This window comes from Periophthalmus magnuspinnatus, chromosome 20 (assembly GCF_009829125.3).
Source record: "Periophthalmus magnuspinnatus isolate fPerMag1 chromosome 20, fPerMag1.2.pri, whole genome shotgun sequence".
In the NCBI taxonomy this organism is placed as follows: Eukaryota; Metazoa; Chordata; class Actinopteri; order Gobiiformes; family Gobiidae; genus Periophthalmus; species Periophthalmus magnuspinnatus.
In genome coordinates, this window is record NC_047145.1 from 9,745,089 (window position 1) to 9,765,954 (window position 20,866).

General features: G+C 38.8%; 1 protein-coding gene across 1 annotated transcript in view; it reads right to left on the reverse strand.

Annotated features, from left to right (window-relative positions):
- Window positions 1–14,626: 14,626 nt before the first annotated feature.
- Window positions 14,627–20,866, reverse strand: part of LOC117388682 (partitioning defective 3 homolog) — a 513,479-nt gene continuing 507,239 nt past the window's right edge. Inside the window, exon 24 of the mRNA XM_033986268.2 lies at window positions 14,627–15,033. Within this exon, the coding sequence (XP_033842159.2) occupies window positions 14,679–15,033 (355 nt within the window). The 3' untranslated portion in view covers window positions 14,627–14,678. The remainder of the gene's footprint in view (window positions 15,034–20,866) is intronic.

Genomic DNA, 20,866 nt, shown 5'->3' on the forward strand with positions numbered 1-20,866 from the left:
GGATCAGTGGATCTGACCGCTCTACCAATGATGTTCCAATCAGAAGGAAACTCAGTCCGAACATTTCTGGAGTAACATAATCTCTGTGAGGTTTTTGCCAAGTCGCGCTAAAATCAATAAAACAGATCAGGCAGTGGACAGGGAGCTGCGGGTCACTGCTAACATGTTAAACACTTTACAAATGTGAGGAAAACTTCAGTGGAGAACACCTCTGCTTTTAGAAAGGTATGTTTTTGTGTGTCAATGCTAATGCTAAGTTCCATAAGTAAAGAATTATTTATTGATTTTAGTGCAACTTGGCCAAAACCTCATAGATATTACATTACCTCATACAAAAACATAATGTCATCCTAAATATTGAAAATACCATAAAATTTGAAATACAAAAGCCACAACAAAGCCGTTTAAACCTAACAACCTCCCATTTATATCTCCTCCAGTCGCTCTATAGTAAAAACTGTGCTTGATGTTTTTATGTACAGTCAGTATTTGAGCTTGTAGTAAAAGTATATGACAAATACTTTAAAGGCGTACTTTGGGCTTTATAGTGGCTGTGATACGCAGTAATAAAACATGGTGGGTTAGCCTAGCCACTGCAGCATTCCATGAGGTGAGACTAGAGTGGGTACATGGGGTAATTAAAGTGTATAAAACCAGGCCATAACTCCACCATCAAAGTGTACAGCAGCGATATACCAAATGAGAGCATGCGAAAAGTCACATACGAGGGCTGTAATTACCAAACCTTTTACGGAAAACATAAGGACGATAAGACTGCAGGACTTAGAACCAATCAAGATATACTAGTCAATTTGGATTTAAAAGGTCCTTTAAGTATATTTTGTGGCATTTAGGTGCTTATTTAAGTCTTTTATTTAAGTATTACCAACAAAAAGTCATTTATTTTTGCACATTTGGGTATATTTGAAGGCACGGCGTCTGAGTGACTAGCACAAATGCCTCACAGCAAATTCAATATTTAGTTTATTTCTTTGTGGAATTTGCATTTTTCTCCCTGTGTCTGCAAAAAAGGTGGAATCCTCCAGCTAAAGTCGTCCTGACAAAGGGTAGCACCAGATCTGGAGATGGGTCCTCACTGTTCCTGGCAGGTTTCCCCAGCGGCTCTGAGGGAAGGGTCAAATGCAGAGTACACATTTCCCTATGGAGACCTTAACTTTAACCTAGGCATGATGGGAGAAAAAATATCCCTTGAACGTTCCACAGGATGACATTAAAGTCACTGATCCTGCATTTATTTAATTGCAGGTATTGTTATTGCTTAAAATTACATTGAATATTCTTACTGTGAGTGGGATCTCTTTCCACAGATCTGACCTGTAACTTCGCCTGGTGGAGTCTTGCCCATTTTTCTCCATGGAGATAGTTCAGTTTAAGTAAGTATTTGGGCAAAATGTGTCTTGCCCCAGTACAGAGGTGTTGTATAAGCATCTCTTGAGATCCAAATATGTCCACTACATCTAATTTTGTATTGTCCGATAATCAGGAAGTATACTGTTAGCATGCTAGTAGTTGTTAGATTTATCGTCACCATCAAAACTCCACTTTGGTATCTTAAAGTTGTGAAAATGATGATGCACAGATTGCATAAAATTAGTAAGGAATAACTCAGGCTTTGTATTTGTAGACTTAATTGTCCCCATACAGACATTTTTCATCTGCATTTGACCCATTTTTTCAACTCTAGTGCCATGCTTAGGGAGCCATTTCCAAATTTGTCCTCTGCATTTGACCCATTGTTCAAACTTTATTGCTGTGCCCAGAGACCCATCTCCAAATTTGTCTTCTGTATTTGACTCATTTTTCATCCTTATTTCCATGCCTAGGGACCCATTTCCTCTGCATTTGACTCTTTCATCAACCCTATGTCATACCCAAGGACCTATTACCAAAACCATACTCTGCATTTGACCCATTTTTCAACCTTATTACCATGCCTTGGGACCCATTACTAAATTAGCTTGTCCTCTGCATTTGACTAATTCATCAACACTAATACCGTGCCCAAGGACCCATTACCAAATTTGCCCTTTGCATTTGACCCATTTTTCAACCTTATTACCATGCCTAGGAACCGATTTCTAAATTTGTCCTCTGTTTTTGACCCATTCATCAACACTAGTGCCATGCCCAGGGGCCCATCTTCAAAATTGTCATGTGCATTTGACCCATTTTTCAACCTTATTGCCAAGCTTAGGGACCGCTGACATAATGACGTAATTAAATTCTACAACATGATCACAGCCTGCAGAGTCTTTACATTCTATGATTAAAACTAGATCTTTGAGACTTTTTTGGGTTGGTGAGGCATATTTTTGGGTTGTTTTTATGTAAGAACTCGCACGTACTTGACCAGCTTTGAAATGGTAATGCATTGTTTGAAGTGCGCTGTAAACAAAGTAGCACAGGGAATACAAATGTGTGAAATGCACTGATTATTTGTTCATACCTGGATTCCAAAAAAATCACTGCTACAACATCAAATGTGTTTTTGCTCAGTTCAGGTCAGGAGACTGAAATTAGCATTGTGTTTCATACAAGTTAAAGGTCCTGGTTTATGTTAAAGGGCATGTACCTCATTTCAGGAAACATATTTTACTCCATATATTATTGTCAATACAGTTAATTTCAGGGGAAAAAAGACAAACAAACACTACTATACATCTATACATTTTGTTGGGTGAGAACCTTAAGGAAACAGTTGTCAGGGGAGAAACCTTTTTATCCAATCAGAGACATTGTTGGATAAGAACCATGTGATGACAGCTACCTATAATTCATCATTTTACATGTTAGATATGAGCAAATGTTTAAAATAGGAACTTGACCGATGAGACTTAAAGCTGCATTATGTAACTTTTGTGTTATATAGTCTTTTACATATGTTTTTATTGCTCAAAATGTACTGAAAAACACACATTCCTACTGTAAATGGACCCCCCTCTCAACAGATCTGGCCTGTAACTTGGCCTAACGGCATTATCAGCTTGCCTCCATGGAAATCGACAACATTCCAGACAATTGCAAACACTATGGAGACGAGCAGGTGAAACATCCTCTACCAGAAAAGTTACATAATACACCTTTAAATCAACATACATTAGTCGATGTATATATATTTTTAACCCACTACATAGTAACAAGCACTGACTAATTAAAGCAGTGATCCACCTAGCATAGCGTTATCACCATTATGATTACTGCATGTTCCGCCATGTCTTTTTTATGGACCATATAAGACATACATACCACCCTAGTGACAACACCAGATCTCCCATAACCCTCTCTCATCCCATCCGCGCATCGTAACTATAAATCGCACGGACATAGCCATCAAGCTAACGTAGCGCCATCAAAGCACAATAGCCCGGTTACTCTTTGACACACGACTTGGCGCGTAACCTGTGTAACCACTTACCACAAGTCCCAGGCTCCGGGGCCCCATAAAGCTGTCTGTGGCCCCTCACTGGCCCCCCATCACTCACACTGGAAGAGCTCCTCCGAGTCTTTAACACCAGCCGTTTGCATTGCCACGTCATTACGAGCTATAATCAAAACCGTGATGCTATTCGGGAAATGGACAACAGGTTAGGGGCGGTTCCAACTGAATCTCGCCCTGTGCTGACGTCTGGACCCTGCATTTTAAACTATTTGTAATGGTCCAAAGCTATTCCTCACTTACCTCATGCATTCTGAACATTCAAATTATTAACTGTGAGTTTTTTTTAATGGATCAGGATCAGTTTATTTGTCCCTGAGGGGCAATTTAAGCACATTGAGCAGTAAAATACAATAATAACAGAAAAGCTCAAACAAAAGTCACAGTGCAGCTCACAGAGTCATTAGATCCAGTGTAAGGGCAGTTTGAGGAGAGTAATAGCCCTCAGGACAAAGGCCCTGTGTTATAATGTTTCCTTATCTGAAACATACCTGATGTTGTGTTTTGTTTCATTCACCAATTTAACTACTACATACTTGTCCTGGTTTGGTATTGATTTCATCCTGGTTTAGTCCTGACATAGACTTTTTTAGTTCTTGTTCTAGTCCTGGTTTAGTCTCAATTTGATATAGTGAGTGGGTGTTTGCCACCTTGTGGGCACAAAAATCTGTACACACGTCATTTTTGGTGGATCTTATGATGTAAATTACATCAAAAACATGATTTAAAGTCCAGATAGGTGTTAAAAATGTTAAGGTTAGTGTTTAGGTTAGGGTTTAAGTTAAGTGTGACGGGTTCAGGTTAACATCCATCTCTAAGAACTGAATGGAAGTCAATGTCCTCAATAAGAGTGGAAAACCAACATGTGTGAGTGTGTGAGTGTGAACGCAGCCTTTGACTATCCCTGAAAATGTATATGTTCCCTTCTCCAGATCTTAAAAAGCCACCTTGTGATGTCATTGGGTGATAATCCAATAAACATTCAACAGATCCATTCTGGGCGTTTAAGCATTCAAATTATAATGCATTTCATCACAGACGCAAAGGGCTACTGTTTACTGTTTACATTTAAACAGCTTAATTTGTCACCACTAGAGTACATTTTATTGTTCCTACGCTACAGTTAAATATGGCGTTTGTTTTGTTTGTTTGTTTGTTTTTTTTCATGGAGACAAGCAGGTGATACCGAAAAGGCCAAGTTTGTAGTCAGATCTGTGGAAAATCTGCTCACTGTAAGTATTAAATGGATTTCTGGGCAATAAATACACATAATCAAATAAATATTTCACAATTATTAAATTTGTCTATAGTTGCACAGTGTAACCTTTGTCACCTGCTTCTCCATGGAGATGTTCCACAGTGTTACATTTACGCTCTCTATGGAGTGAAGAATCTATGTTTTTAAGGTATTTTTAGCAACAAAAAAAAAACATCTCTTGGCTATTTGAATAGATAGGTTTAATGCCATACTGTGGAACACTCCAGGTAAAGCAATCAACATCTCCAAGCAGGTGACTAACACTGCACCAAAAATGTTACTTAGTCCTCCTTTAAGTTATACAACAAGAAATACCAAGGTCAAGAGTCAAGATCTCCGGCAGTTCAAACATCCCTAAAACCGCTCTCTGCTGACAAGTGCAGAGGACTCTTATGAGAAGCAGATGTTTGGGATGTAGCGTCTGCAGATAAAAGTGAGTGTGGAAGTCCTGGAGATCAGTGGGAGCAGTCATGGGGCCGGAGGAGCAGAGTGTTCACCTGTTTTGGGTTGAGGGACCTGCTTCATGCTTTGATGTCCCATGTCAGAACAGCTGGGGATCAAAGAGGAAGCTAGCATGAGCGGTTGTCAAGCTAGGCTAATGCTAAAAACAACATGTGATTTATAGCTATGGAAAAGAATAGGAAGGGCTAGCATGCTACAGGGAATAACAGCGGAACAAACAAAGTCAGTGAGGTTGAAGACTTAGAAGATTGGATTTTGGTTTTCGTGAACATCTAACATATGATCATTTAATAAGTGGAAGGTTGCTGTTCAAATCTTGTTCTGCCTATTGTGTCCTTTGGCAAGACTATCTGATAAGCATGTTTTACCCAGAGGAATATTCATATTATAGTAAGATGCTAAGTAACCTTCTTATTTTAATCAATCCTTTTTCCATAAGTTTAGTTTGTTTTCATGCCTGACAGTTTCGACTCTTCCTGGTCACGTGATGTTGCTATGATGTGTCCGGTCAGCTGATCTAGACAGGTTTTGGCGTCGTCTTCCTACCGGTGGAGGCAGAACGACAGCGCCATCTGCAGTCCAACTTCTTCAGGACAGTATCCCAGGTGTGTGAGAGTAAAAAAGCCCCCTCATCCCGGTTTAAAGTATGGTATGGTGCGCTTTTATTTGAACAGGGACATTACATTGACCTTAGAAGTCCTTTTACTATGGTTTTAGTACATATGTCCGTGAATCGTTTAGAACTGAGATAGATAAGTACTAACTAAATTTCACCTAAAAAGTCTGGCACAGTTTAGATATAAAACCTTTAAGGGAAAAAGGAGGAAGATTCCTGATATAAGAAAGTCAAATTTGTCAATCCATAAAAATGTTGAAATCAAAGTATGTTTAGGCCACGTTTTTGGGACTATTCTATCGTTTCATTGATACAAAACACAGTATCCTGCCAGAGCTAATATGAAAAATGCTACATAAATGTTAGCTAACAAGTGTTGACCTTTAAATACAGCCTGGGATCTCTGTCTGGACTGAATCCTCACAAAGTCTGTTTTACTATTGCAAAGGTCATGATGTGCGCAGAGCGGTTAGGCTTTACCACCAAAATTCTCATCCAACTATTTGGGTTTGGTAAAAGCACATGTGTTTGATTACTCAAAAATAGAAAAGACTTGAAGAATTGAAAAAAGTGGATGCTTTGCATAGATGTCGATAGAAGTGGGCTGAGGGAGTGTGACATCACTCATAACTTTTGGTTCCAGACAAATTAAGTCATTTGAGGCTAGCAGTTATAGCGGCTTATTTGGAGCCAAGTTCCATATTTGGAATTCAATCGCAGAATGTGCAATCGCAGAGCCAATCAGGAGTAAAGCTGTTGAAGGTACTCTTCCTATCCGTGCTGGCTAGCTATGTCCATCTATATATACAGTCTATGGTGCATTGTTAATCAACAGAGGATTTAGAATTCAGAAAATTATTTAAGTCATTTGTTTCATACTTCATACTATACTGCAAAACGAGCTCAAAGAAGACGATATAACATTAATGGAATATAGATCCTATATTACTCAAAATTGAATCTTATGAGTTTTAGACCGTGTTAGAGTATTGTTACTTCCTGAAAATCATACTTGGATTTTTGTCTCAGTCAGATATGTTTGATTATTATCCAAATAATCCTAGTGAAGGTGTATGGAGTTTAAAAACACAATGGAGCACTTCCTGTATTAGCATGACATCACAAGGTGGAACAGAGTGTTTTCAGTTTGAGAGAAGAACTCAGCTTAAATATGCAGGATTTGTGTGTTAAAGATGTGTGAATGAAACAAAACACAACTCCAGATATGTTTGTGATGAGGGGATGGCAAATATAGCATAGTTAAAAGGTCAAAAAGTTAAACAATATCCAATTTTGTTCTCAATATAAGAACATAACAAAAAAGGTATAGTTTATGAAGCTTATTACCCACATCCTCTCCCTGGCCTCTGCAGCTCTTCCCAGTCCCAGAGGTGTGCACTGGACAGGTGGACATCTTTATCCACACTCACACACTCCTTTATCTGTTTCCTGTCTGCTCTCTCCCTCTCTTTCCAGACGTCTCCCTCCTTTCCTCGTTTGGCTGCGCTTGTACAAAACTCTGCCAACTTAACGTCTCTCCAACCATTCTTTATGAACCTAAGTATTGTGTTTTGCCATGGCGACAGTTGGAGAACGCAGAGGAGGAGGTGTGTGGGTATCAGAAGTGCAGCCAGACCGTGCCGGGGCTCAGCTGCTGGACAGATTATAAAAAGCCAGCGTGAAGCGAGGAGAAACAAGGAGGATGTGTTTTGAAAGGTTGGTAATGCGATTCAGGACAAACTCAGACAGAACTGGAAAAAGAAAGAACAGGATAAAAATATACTGGTCATGGGTACCTCTGGAGGAATCTGGTTTGACTTAAAAGTGGAGCTGTGGATTCAACCAGGGAGAATTTAGTTCCTCTTTGTTCGTACCTGACCATATGTCACCTGTCTGTCACTGTCAGCCAATCACAAGCTGTTACCTTTGCGTCACAACCAATCAGAGCTCATGAAACGACACAAAGGTTGAAGCTAAATATTTACTCAGTACTTTTTAGAATGAAAGTAATATAAAGGGTTAATGTTGGATTAGCTGTTATTGCATTGCATTACATTGTACTTATAAGGTTAATCATTTACATATAAGGTAGTTTAAATAGTGTAATACCGGTATTTTCAGTAACTTTTCAATTTGTTCTCTGAAATTTGTGTTGAAATGTCTGTAGTTTACCAAGAGTTGTGTTGAGTGCTGACATCGTCCAAACTTGTCTACACCAGGTCTAAGCAGGTCAAAATCAGATCTACAGCAGAGACCGAATCTGCGTCAGTGTTTTCCTTGTATTTTCTGCAAGTACTTTCCAGATTAAGTACATGAGTAAGGTATACAAGAAGTAAAACAAAATGGTCTCATATGTATGTTGACATATGAGACAAACATGTTCAAAGCTTTTACTGATAGCAATTGCAACACTAATTTATTATTTCTGTTATAATTTTGTGTTTTAATCCTCACTACCTTCATCACGCAGCACCTGCAAACAATCATCTTATTATTTGTGTGATTTTAATGTGTTTCTTATTCTGTAAAGCACTTTGAATTAGTTTGTGTATGAATTGTGCTATAGCCGTAGAAACATTGACCTCCTCAACCTCTCCTCCTACTTTCATATCTATTACAAGCTCATGTTTTCATTCATATTTCATGTTTATAATAACAATAACAAATCAGATAAGTTTGGGATGAAACACACCCTGCTTTATTGAAAAATCCATTATGTACAGTGGTCATGAGATTACAAAAGGATTGCACAGTTACACAATCACCACCAGAGTACCATATATTAAGGGTAATAAACGTGTCAGAGGCTGCTCGTAAAAATACAATAACAATATATTTTTCATTTTTCCCAAGAGAGAAAAAAATACCCAGAATACAATAACTTTATGGGAAAAATCCATATTTCACAGAGACTGAGACATTAATTACAAAACACAAATCAGATGCATGCATTATGGGGATGTCAGACTGATCACATTTGCATATAACGAGACAAAAAATAATCTTGTTTAGAATAATTTTGAGAAATTCTGGCAAATTTAATATTTGTTTAGTTGGTCTAGATTTGTTGAGGGTTTTTTTTTCTTTTTTTCAAAATCTAAAAAAAGAAAAAAAATAGAAAAAAAACTACACCTTAACCATTAACATCCATGTCTTTTTACAAAAAAGACGCAACTTCAAAATTAGTTTTCCATATTTTGTTCATAAATTAAAATAATGAAATAAAAATAAAGCATAAGTCAATAAAATATTTTTCAACTAACTCAAAAATCATACTTTTTGTCAGAATTTCTTTCAAAAACGTGTCGAAAAATCCATACCAACATACCAAATAAATCTGCACTTGTCAAAATTAAACCAAGACAAGTATTGTAAAATCCAGGCATTTTAACTCGCACAGATGACCAGTTTTTGCAGCATTGTAAGCACTATTAAAAAAAAAAAAAAAATACAAAGTTGTTCATAACCTGATGTTAGGAACCAGGGCCCTGAGGAGTAACACTGATTACTCCATTGACTGAACCATCTACAAGGCCGGGACCCCCCTTCATGCCCTCCGTCTCATCCCCTCTCACACACGATCTTATAGTCCCAGAAAAAAGTATGGACTTGTACACTGTTTAACACATATTCGCCCACGCACTCCTGAACGATAAACCAATGCATCTTGATATGTATGGGTTTTCACAAGTACAGTTTACAAATACTACCATTGATTTTCAGAGCTGGGAGCATCATGAAATAAAGCTACACAAATGATATTGAATCTGATGTGTAAAGGAAAAACTGCTAATCCATGGCTAATGGTTAGATTTTGGGAATCCACAGTGAACTTTAAATGAACTGATGATAGCAGCTAGTTCAATGTGCAGCGCTGATTCAAGTCGACAAACATGAGTGTAAACGACAAGTATAGAATTTAACAGTGGAGGAAAATGTTTGGGCTCTTGGTAGCTGTGTTAACTTTGGCAAGACATTTTAATTTTGTGCAGTCTTTTGGCCCAAATTCATTTTATTAACTAAAATATATTTGTCCGACAAAAGAACTGTTGGGAGTTTTTTTTTTAAATTATTATTATTATTTTTATTTTTAGGTTTTTTTTTACAGAACTTATGATTTAGAAAAAATATAGAGGAGGAACTATGCAAATATTGAATCCAAGGCAACATCCGGATTGAACTCTCTTTAAACTAAGACTTATTATGATTTAGTTTGACTTATAAACACAATGATGGAGACTTGATGGAGACACTGACATGAAATCCTTTGAAATATCATGCAATAAAATAGGGACTTTTCAGTTTCAGCCCCTGACATTCAGCTTTTGTTATATCTTCTGCTATCCATTGTAGAAAAGGGGTAAAACCAGGTCTAAACCAGGTCTAACCCTAAAAATCCACCTCGAAAAGTACCTTGAATAGCTGTGTATCATCGATAGTACCTGTACCACAGTATGAAAACCACAAATCTAGATGTTTCAGTTATTATTCTTTGGCTAACCACATTACATTCTAATGCCAAAAATCACTATGGTTTTGTCTTCCCAATCCTTTTTGAGCTCAAATGGCAAAACTACATTGTAATTATCACAAAACATGGACTTATGGTTGATGTTTTCTAATGTACCGAGTATGAGTATTGGCAGACCACAAATTGGACCTCCTTCATGTCACTTTCACTTTACCGTGTAGATGTAAATAAAGCATACTTCTATTTTATTTATATTACTTCAACAAAAATGGGGTTGTGCATTCAAACAATTACAATATATATTTTCATGTGTTCTGTGGTGTATTTAAGAGACAAAAATTTTATATGATGCAAGACATTTTTGGAAAAGTTTTCAAAAAAATGGTGCATACACTTTTATCGTTCTACTTTGGATATCTCTCAGCAATAACCTGTATGTCCAATATCTCCAGAAACTTTGAAATATGGAATTTACCTATGAACTAGAACAGAAAATCCACCATTACAGTCAGTCCTAAATACTATGATGTTAAATTTTGCCCATTTTTTCTGACTGCACGGAAGCCATTTGAAAAATACATGTCTAATTATCGTTTGAACAGCTGATAAGCTCCCAAACCGCTTGTGCATCAATGGGCATAATCAAGAAAGAGAAACAAAATCAGCTCCATTGTACTGGAGCCTGGAGCGGGCCATCCCACACCGAGCCCACCCACAGCCCAGACATGAGGCTCTGTGGTGGGGGTAAAGAGTCACAGATCTGGGGCACATTTGGTACTGAATTTTGGCTAATGCTAGCTAATATCCTTGTTATGATCCCATTGTAAAGCTAGGATTGGGTATTGTAAGATGGTGGAAGAGTTCTAATCAAACACTATAGCGTGGCAGGGTGGTTAGCATTTATGGTTTTGTGAGTTTGCTTGTTCTTGTTGGGTTTGGTCAAGGCGTACTGCTTTTCCTCATGAATTTAAAATATAGGCAGTATTAAGATAAAACATGTTCCAGCTCCACATTATTTTTTTACCCAGTAACCATGGTTCAAAATCTGGAGAAGGATTTGAAAATGCCACATTGTGTTGCCCAAATCAATCATTCTACAGATTTCACTGACCCAACCGATAGCCAATTAGAAAGATCCATGATGCACCTGACAGCCAATCACAGCTTTGAGGGCTGTGGACGAGCACCTGGTCTCCAAAAATTCACCTGCAAATTGCTTCAGACCATAAGTTTGTAAGATCCACAATGACTCTATGGAATATGTATAAGATTTACCATGAAAACACAACATTTTGATATACCATATTTTCAGGAGTGTAAGTCGCACCGGAGTATAAGTCACAACAGCCAAAAATGCATAATAATGAAGAAAACACATATTTCACATATAAATTGTATCTGAGTATAAGTCGCACCTTCTTCTAAACTATGAAAAAAGTGCAACCTATAGTCCAGAAAATATGGTTATAGACAGTTATATTTTCATATGGGCCTCATGTAATTGCAAATTGTCCTAATGAATAAATGAATAAAGTTTTTTTGGATTCCCACAATGCACCTTGTCCCTGATTAGTGTCATGGAAACTAGCACTCAGTAGAACACAACTTGATGCTTTAGTATAGTCCTGCCTTGAGTTGACGCAGCAACATTAAACAATGGGTCAAATGTACAATCTGCCAATAAAATAAACACTGACATAATATTTTTTGTTATTTTTTGTGACATTTGGAAAACAGCAGTAACTATATACCCCTCATAGTCCTGGAATAGGTTGCATTCAGGGTGTACAATATGATGATGTACTAATATCAGATGGATGGCAGGCGTCTATTTAACTCGCTATTTTTGAAAGAAACATCCAAACTTATGACCTGTAGAAATATTGAACCTTATTATTTGTTTGGTATAGGCTCCACAAATTTGCCATATTAATCTTATAGTTTAAAGTCCTTTCAACTGACAACAATTACATCTTTGGAGTTGGAAAATAGCCTGACTTTCTGTAAGTATTGTGGAAAAAAAAATAATTTTACTTTTATTTATTTATTCTAACAGAGAACACTTTATACCAGTTTTTGTTTCATGTGGAGAGGCCTAGCAACTTCAAATTATTAACCATAAACCAGATCAACAAATCAGTTCAACAGCTAAACAGCAAATTACACCATAAAATTCTGACCTGTCCTCCAGCTCCATTTTAAACTAAATTTATTCTTGAATGCCATTATCTCACATGAACCCAACCTATAGAACCCAGCAACCACGGCTAACAATATGCTACCAAAAGAGTAGCCTTGAATAACAAACCAGAATAAAACGGGGAATATATTCTGAGTGGGATTTTCATACTGAATTAAAAGGGTTGGGTGGTCACGGTAGCTAAAATCCCCATACTTCAAGCTGCTTAACCTCCATGCTTTGTCTCCACATGCCAGCTCCAGTCTGGGTCCCCCCCCCTACATCTGCAAACATGTGACTGCACTGACCCTCTCCAGCAATCACACAACCACAGTCGCTAAGGGCCCCGGCTCCAAAACATACCCAGGTTCGAGTCTTCTGTTCGGGATTAAGCTCGTCAGCATAATCTCCGGTCGGGTGAGATGGTAAGAAGAGGTGGGTAGCATTTATATTTGCGTAGCTACTTAGTTACATTACATAGTGACATTTACTTAAGTAACGTTTGCATACTTCTTAAAGCAGGTTTTGGACTGCATACTTTTACTTAAATCACATTTCATTTGCAGTAATAGCACTCTCAAGTCTATAACTGACAAAGCTTTAACAAATGACAAACAAATGATTTCTTGCACCGCTACTTCAGATTTGGTTAGTCTTTCCCATTTTTCTGGTCCGTTCTTTGAAAATACCAGACTTTGTGCAGTTTTTAATGTTGTGTAGTTACAATTAAATCAATCTGAAATTATAAATCAGATGCACTAAGTTACATAAAGATAGTCACTCCCCAAATACTTGTTACTTGAGTACATTTCTTGGCTAATCTACCCATCTCTGCTGGTAAGTAGACAAAAATGCATTGGTAAGGTCCAGAAATGGTTGGTTTTGGTGAGAACTGAGTGGCAATAGTGGTACTTTATCATTGTACGTTTGAGAGATTAGCATATTAGCATTTGTAGGTTTTAAAGAGTTGAAAGTAGCTTAAATATCTATATCTATAAACATGGACTAAACTAGGACTAAACCAGGACTAAAATGCGGAATCAAAGGGTTTAGGCAAGGTTGTCCATGCAGTCCTCTAATGTTCACAAGGTTGGTGATTCAATCTTAGCTCTGATTTGTGCATACTGCTGAAATGCCCTTGAGCAAGACACTCCAAAAACATTGCCTTAAGTATGAATGTGATATGTGAGTGATTAGTGGTTGGACGTCACTGGAGCAGATTGGTTGCCATGTGTCTTTCGATTAGCCCCAGGACAGATGTGTACAAAAACATCTACCACCGCCGAGTGTAGGGAGTGAATGATAATGCAACGTGTTCCCAGAATCTATATAAGACAATGTATTAATAGGCTGTTATTATATAGATCAAGCTAATCAGGACAAATGTACCAGTTTCAAACCACAACACTGGCAGTATAACAGTCAAAATAGTACCAGGAAATGCTTAATAAACTTGTTATAGCTGTGTACAAAAAGATTTCAAAACCAATTCTGTAAAGTTGAATGTTTTGGTCAAGTGCTAATAGTGGCATAATTAAGAATCATTGAATACCAGAAAACATTAAATATAAAAATAATTTGCTTGTAACTTTTCTGGTGGATGGTCTGCAAACTGCTTGTCGTCATGGAGATTTCCGTTGCTTGGAATAATCCATAAACTGTTAGCGTATCTACCTTGAATCTAACATAAATTCGTACAGCTAAAAAAAAAATCTCTGGTACTGTGGTGTCATCTACTTGTCTCCATGGTGATAGATAGGTTTAAAAGCCATACTGTGGTATATTCTAGTCAATGGTAATTATAAGTAAAGATAAGCATTTACATCTACGTGGGGACAAGTAGGTGAACCAAAACCAGAAAAAAGTTACATAGTGCAGATTTAATATTCTGTTTTAGTAAATGTCTGTGGCACTAGTGGTTGACAGGAAAACAAAAACAAATTAAAATAAACATGTAAATGCAATATTATGCAATTTGAGCATGCTGAAAATGTCATATCTAACCAATGGTAATATTTTATGCTGACTGGCTTATAAGGCACTTGCACTTTACAAATAACTAAGTATATTAATAAACCTTTTTTCGCTTTTTGATACTTAAGCTGGATCAAATTTATTTAAAAAAAAAAAAAAAAAAAAAAAAAACATCTTTAAATATTAAAATCTCATATAAACCACAAAATTCCAACCAATTATAAAACTTTGTTCCCTATGCAATTTCACATGAAGTTACTGTCACGAATAAAATGGCCTCCCTTTATCCAAACTGTGCAGGTTGAGTTTGGCAATTTGGCTTGGCGAAGGCGGGACGTCCTGTCGGTAAGGGCCCTTGGGCGTTGTCGTCGGGGTAACGGGTTGCTGGTTGTTGGGGGGCGTGTCCTGTGATTGGGGGCGGGGCTTGTTAGCTTCCTGCTCCCTGCGCCGTTGCTCTTGCCGTAGCAGCTCCTGGGTCTCTAGCAACACACGGGCGTTGAAGTTTGACCCTCCAAGGTAGCCATTGCGGGGGGCCGGGCTGGCGGAGTAGCGGGGGTCTTTGTGCTGGAGGTCCCATGGGTCCTGGGAGGCGGGGCTGGGGTTGAGACGGGTTGGCCTGTAAGGGGGGAAATGCACAGAGAGGGGTTAGCATCTTAGCATAGTTAGCAGGGCTGTTTGCAGATGTCAAGTTTAGGGTCTGATGATCCAGGGTTTAAACCACAAAAAAAATTCTAAATCTATAATATTATTAAAATTAAACACTTTAATATTTAGTTTGCATATGTAATGAGTCATACAAGTGATCAATTTAAACTTTTATGGCTTAAATCTTATCCTATAACCAAAAAATAATGCAAAATTTCCCAAAAATATTGTTCAGGCTTTCATATACTGAAGGATAAGTCAATATAGTAATTATAATGACAGGCCTACTCATATCCGCTTTGTTGTATGATTATAATCGTTTACTGCGTCACAGTTTAACTCGGATGTGAAGTGGGAATCATCCGATCATCTCGCAGTTCACAAGTGGGACTCATCAGTTCAAGCGGCGTTCCAGGGAATTTAGTCAAGTCAGATGTGGGAAATATCATAATTCCCAGTTGCCTAGAACACACCACCACCAACACACAACACTAATTTTGGCTTGGGTTGTGATGGTTATGCGTGAGTGAGTAATGATTTTGGCAGTTCTTTGCTCTGGCCACTTTTCTTTGAGTCAGTTTGTTACTTTCTTTTCGCCCCCTACCATGTTAAAACCATAAACACACGTTCACAAACTTGCCCCTTTTCCAATCCATCTGGGCTTTTTCAGTGAAGTATATAATGGGAAATCTTTAGCCAGGCTAGCACACTTGGTTCTGATTACCCCAAAATAAAAGACTTTTCTTTCCCATGGGCTACAGGGCCAGTCCTATTGAATATATATTCAAAAGATACAGCACATTAGTGGGGTGCATGACTACTTTTCAAAATAGAGCGACATTAAGTCGAGGAAGTTTAGCTGACATAACAGAGACATAGAGGACATGTCACGCGAGCCCCCAGACACAAATGACTACAGTACTATTACTTCCACTACATAAACAAACTGAAACATTACTGTAAAAATATACCCATCCATTTAACTCCAGTTAGGGTTAGAGTTAGCTTTTACAGAGCGTTGTTGTGTCTAACGTAATATCTACACCAGTTAAAATGGTTTGAATAAAAATACTTGATTTGAACAGTTTGAGAAATTTGGATTCATTTCGTTTATTGATCTTGTTCCGCCCCACCCCCTTTTGTCACTAAATGTTACTTAACTGCACCTTATTTGTGGTGGTACTTCTGGCTAAGTGAATCCCACTCATTTCAATGGACAATTTGAGAAAAGTTTTGCAGCTCAAATATGATATAAAGTATATAAAGTAGGCTGATTTGTGTAAAATGCTCAGTGTTCATGTGACCAACAAGTCAACACTGCTCTGATTCTCTGGGAGGCTTTAAAATGGCTTTGTAGTCCATATAGAACTTATTTGCGGTCAAGATCGGCAGCCCCATGCAAAATAATACAACCCGATACACGACGATGGCTGCACCCACGGCAACTTTAGGAGTAAGGTTTCAAAAGAAATATTCTGAATTCAAGTCATTTTAACTCAGTCTGTATTGTCTTTTGCAGTGTGTGCCAGCCCTCTCCAGACCTTTCCAAGATGTCCGCCCTCCTCCGCATGTGCTCTGGGCTGAAATTGGCTGTGAACATGCAGACAGTGAAGTGGTTGCTCTAGCGCGTGTGTGTGGTGTCTATGTGGCGTTCTGGTACTCTGTTATCGAGATGCATTTAGCTGCGACTAGTGACAGGCCACAGTGTGTCTGAGAAATGCCATCAACACGTCTATGACCAGGGCTGAAAAAGGCTTTGGAAGTGGTGGGAGGAGGGAGGTTAGATGGCAAGTTGGTTGTTTACAATGATTCAGGGGAAAATGGATCTTAAAGGCGATATTGTGCTTGTGTCTGCTATATAGTTATAATCTATGACTCCTGTGGATCATTATGTCATAATTTGCACATTTTAAATCCCAATATTCATCTAAAACAACTTAATAAAAGAAACGTCCTTGTTAGAAAACTGCGTCTGCCCAGTTTATTTTTGCTTTTGACTTTTTGAACCACTTTGGTCAGCTGAAGTTTTACATGTAAAATTTCAAGCCATTCACCTAAATACACTTTCTCAAGGTGGGTTAAGAGTTTTGCCTAAGGACACAACAACAGTTCGCATTAGAGCCGCCGCTGCTGCTCCACTGTGGCACTTGGTGTTCCCAGCAGTCTCCCATCCAAGTACTAACCAGCTCCAAACCTGCTTAGCTTCTGAGATCTGATGGGATCGGCCATTCTTAAGGGGTATATGTCTAGGCCAGGGGTGTCCAAACTATGGCTCAGGGGCCAAATGAGGCCCTCAGATCAGTTTTTATTGGCCCTCAGGCTCTGTCAAAGCTGTGTATAAAGCACCACACTGCATTGATCACCAGTCTGTGGTTCTCCGCTTTGAATATGTTTTGAAATGTGGTCCTCAATAAAAAAAACTTTGGTCGCTATAATGATGTTTCTCCCCAAGCTGATCTATTTGATTGTACTTTAAAAATGTGTAAGTTTAGTTTAGTGTAAGTTCACGTTGATATCATCGAATGGAGCTAGAGTAAATTCAATCGGGAGAACCTAACTTCATTCTCGTCTACCTCACCACTTCTCCAGAGTTTACCTGCTCCTCAGCCTTCATCACCTCCTCCCATTACTCCTCCCTGTTGCTCGCTGCACCTCCTCTTCGTCCAATCAGCGCCCAGTTTGCCTAATTTAAACCCCAATCGGAGACGCACAGCCACCGGCACCCCATCGACTTCCCATCATCTCATCGTCCCCGTCACGCACCTCACCTCTACCACCACCAGCGTCCAGGCTCCTACACATCATCTAACTGCCCATGCCCTTTCATCACCATGTCTTCTATCGAGGTCTGAGCGCCAAAGATAACTCATTCAATAAAGCTTACAAACACTTTTCTTTCATCCCTATCTGAGTCTTTCCAGGTTGAAATTGTAAATTGCTGTCCCATGGCTACATTTAACTGTTACTAAAATCCTAATATTTTTCTTGGACCTCCTCAGCTGTCAGAAACTTAGCCAAGATATAATGACCTTTACGTGAAAATTCAGTCGACTCCAAACAACATTTACATTGAAAAATTTAAGTTTGATTTTACAATTTATGAACGTCCCTTAGGATTTCGCCAAGACTAATATGATTGGACCTCGCGCCCTGCTTTGAGAATTGGACATTAGCGACTATAAACATAATTTGCTCTTTATGCTAACACTGGCTCATTCCATTCTGTGGCTTTCAAACATGTTTAACTTTGTTTATTTAACTTTTCCAATTTGGACTTTGGCGGTCTTTAATATGTGTGTATACAGTGGCTGTGTGGTCTTTTCTTTCGCTTGGCTCAAAGCTACATTCACTTTAACAGCCACTCGGTTCCACCATGTTTACAGATCTGTGGTTTACATAGAGGCTGAATCAATGCGGGGCTCATCTGTGCAGTAAGCTAACACAAAATGGCTAGTTTTTGGCACCCCTTAATAAAATATAACTGAAAACTTTTTAAAAAATATATGTTTTGGTAAATTACGGTTACGTTATATTTCGGTTACGTTATATTTCTTTTTGTTTGATTTTGTTTGATTTTTATGGACAATATGAATCATTTTTTTAAGAACAAACTACACAATATATAAATAGACAAGGCTAGTTCATTATACATGTCAAATAAATACAAAAAACTTTTGACTGTTCATTTTGGGGTCACTGGAGCTATTTAGCACTAATGAGGTTAGCTCTATTGTATCGATCTGCAGCCTATTAACATGCTTCAATCGTAAGTTTAGTTTAGTTTGTTGAATTGTTTTATAAATCTCATAAAAGAAGAGATGCTTTACGTTAGATCTGGCTAAAGCTAATTTCCATCTGCAGTCCCCGGGCAGGCTAAGAAGAAGCAGGGGCATCAGACAGTGGGGGGGTAAACCGTACCGTTTCCCCAGGGCCTAGTGCAACGAGGGGTCCCTCACAAAGTCTGTAATTTGTGTTTTTCATTAGCCAACATGTAGCACGGGCCCCACCAGGATCATTTCTACCCAGAGCGCAGAATTTTGTGCTACACCCCTGTTAACAAGCAATTAAAACACATCCAAGTATCCATCCATTAACAGTGAAACCATGCATTCTCCCATTATTTCATTTAAATACACTCACACTTCACATTTACACGTGTAAAATGACTCAAATAATTACCATATAAGCTACAGCATGCAAATACAAATCAGTGTTGACAAAGCTGACTCTCTAAAAGCCTGTCTGGGTCCATTCTTTAATGCGTTTGTGTGAGAAGGCTGTCTGTGCAAAGGCTGAGCTACATCTGGGGAGTGTGCAGTCATTGTGATTTGTAGATCTAGCTAACGCAATATAGCTTTGGCCTCGTTAATGTGCACCCTCTTTATTATCCTAATTGCTAAAATATCAACAGTAAAATAGTTTTGTTAGGGAATAATGGTAAATAGTGACATTTTATATAGCGCTTTTCCAGCTTCAAGGCACTTAAAGAGCTTTACATCAAGGAACCAGTCACACATTCACGCACACATTCATACAACAGTGTACGCAGACGTTGGGGGTGAGAAGGGTTAAGTGTCTTGCACAAGGACACGACAATAGTATTCATCTGTGGGAGCTGGAATCGCATCGCCAACCTGTGGGTCAATGGATCTGCCCACTCAAGCAATTATGTTTTTATGTCGAGAGCGGGATTCGAACCGGCAACCTTCAGCTCGGTGGTTAAATCTCTTAAGCTGCAATCGCCCATATGTGAAAAAAATAAATAAAAATTGAAAACTCAAACATAGCGCCAATCCAGCTTGCAGCACAAATCTTACCCATCTACCTGACAAGATATCATTTCAGTGTCACCTGCGTTTTCATATTTTCTCTGAAGAGCCACATTTAAAGTCATTACGGTATCTTACAAAAGTTGTTGATAAATACTTTGCCGTGTTCTCTTGACAGTTGTGTTGGATCACCGCTGCACTGCCTAATTCTTCCATCTCTTGGGCACATCTACTTTGGAAATCTCCCAGGACTACAGCTTTGACTCACATTCCTCTTCTAATCTCTCTGGCTTTTGGAGCAGAATCAAGTGAGCTCAAGCCTGACTCCTGACCCCGACTTGGACTTTGTTAAGTTGCCGTAGCGATATGTGACCTCATTAGCAAGCGCCACTTTCCCACATCCAAACATTAATAGACACAATTCCTTGTTTAAGTGGTCTGTTTCGGAATGCTGTATCCTATTCCAAGTGTTTGCAGTGATCCGTGGAGTGGGGAGGGGAAAGAGGGGAGGAGTCAGAGGGAGGGAGAGAGGGTGAAAGGGGAGGAGAGAGAGGGAGAATAGAGGGGTAGAGAGCAGAGGGAGATAAACTGAGCAGTAAGGGAAAGATAGAGGAGGTAGAGAGAAAGAGAAAGAGGGAAAGAACAAGAGAGGATGGGTGAGGAATAGAGAAGACCGAAAGGAAGGAGAGAAAGAGGGAGGAGAGTGAGGTGAAGTGATGATTTGAGAGGGAGAGGAGGAAAGAGGAGTGACTAGAGGAAGATAAGGGAGAGAAAGGGGATGAGAGGAAAGGAAAGGGGGGGAGTGTGAAAGAGATGGAAAGGAGGAGGTAAAGGAGAGAGGAAGAAAGAAAGGATGAAGGAGAGTGGGGTGAGGGACTAGAGGGAGAGAGAGAGGAGAGGGACATAGACTGAACAGTAAGGGAAAGATAGAGGAGGTAGAGAGAGAAAGAGGGAAAGAACAAGAGAGGATGGAGAGGAGACAGAAAGGAAGGAGACAAAGAGGGAGGATGAGGGGAGGGTGAGAGGGAGGTGAAG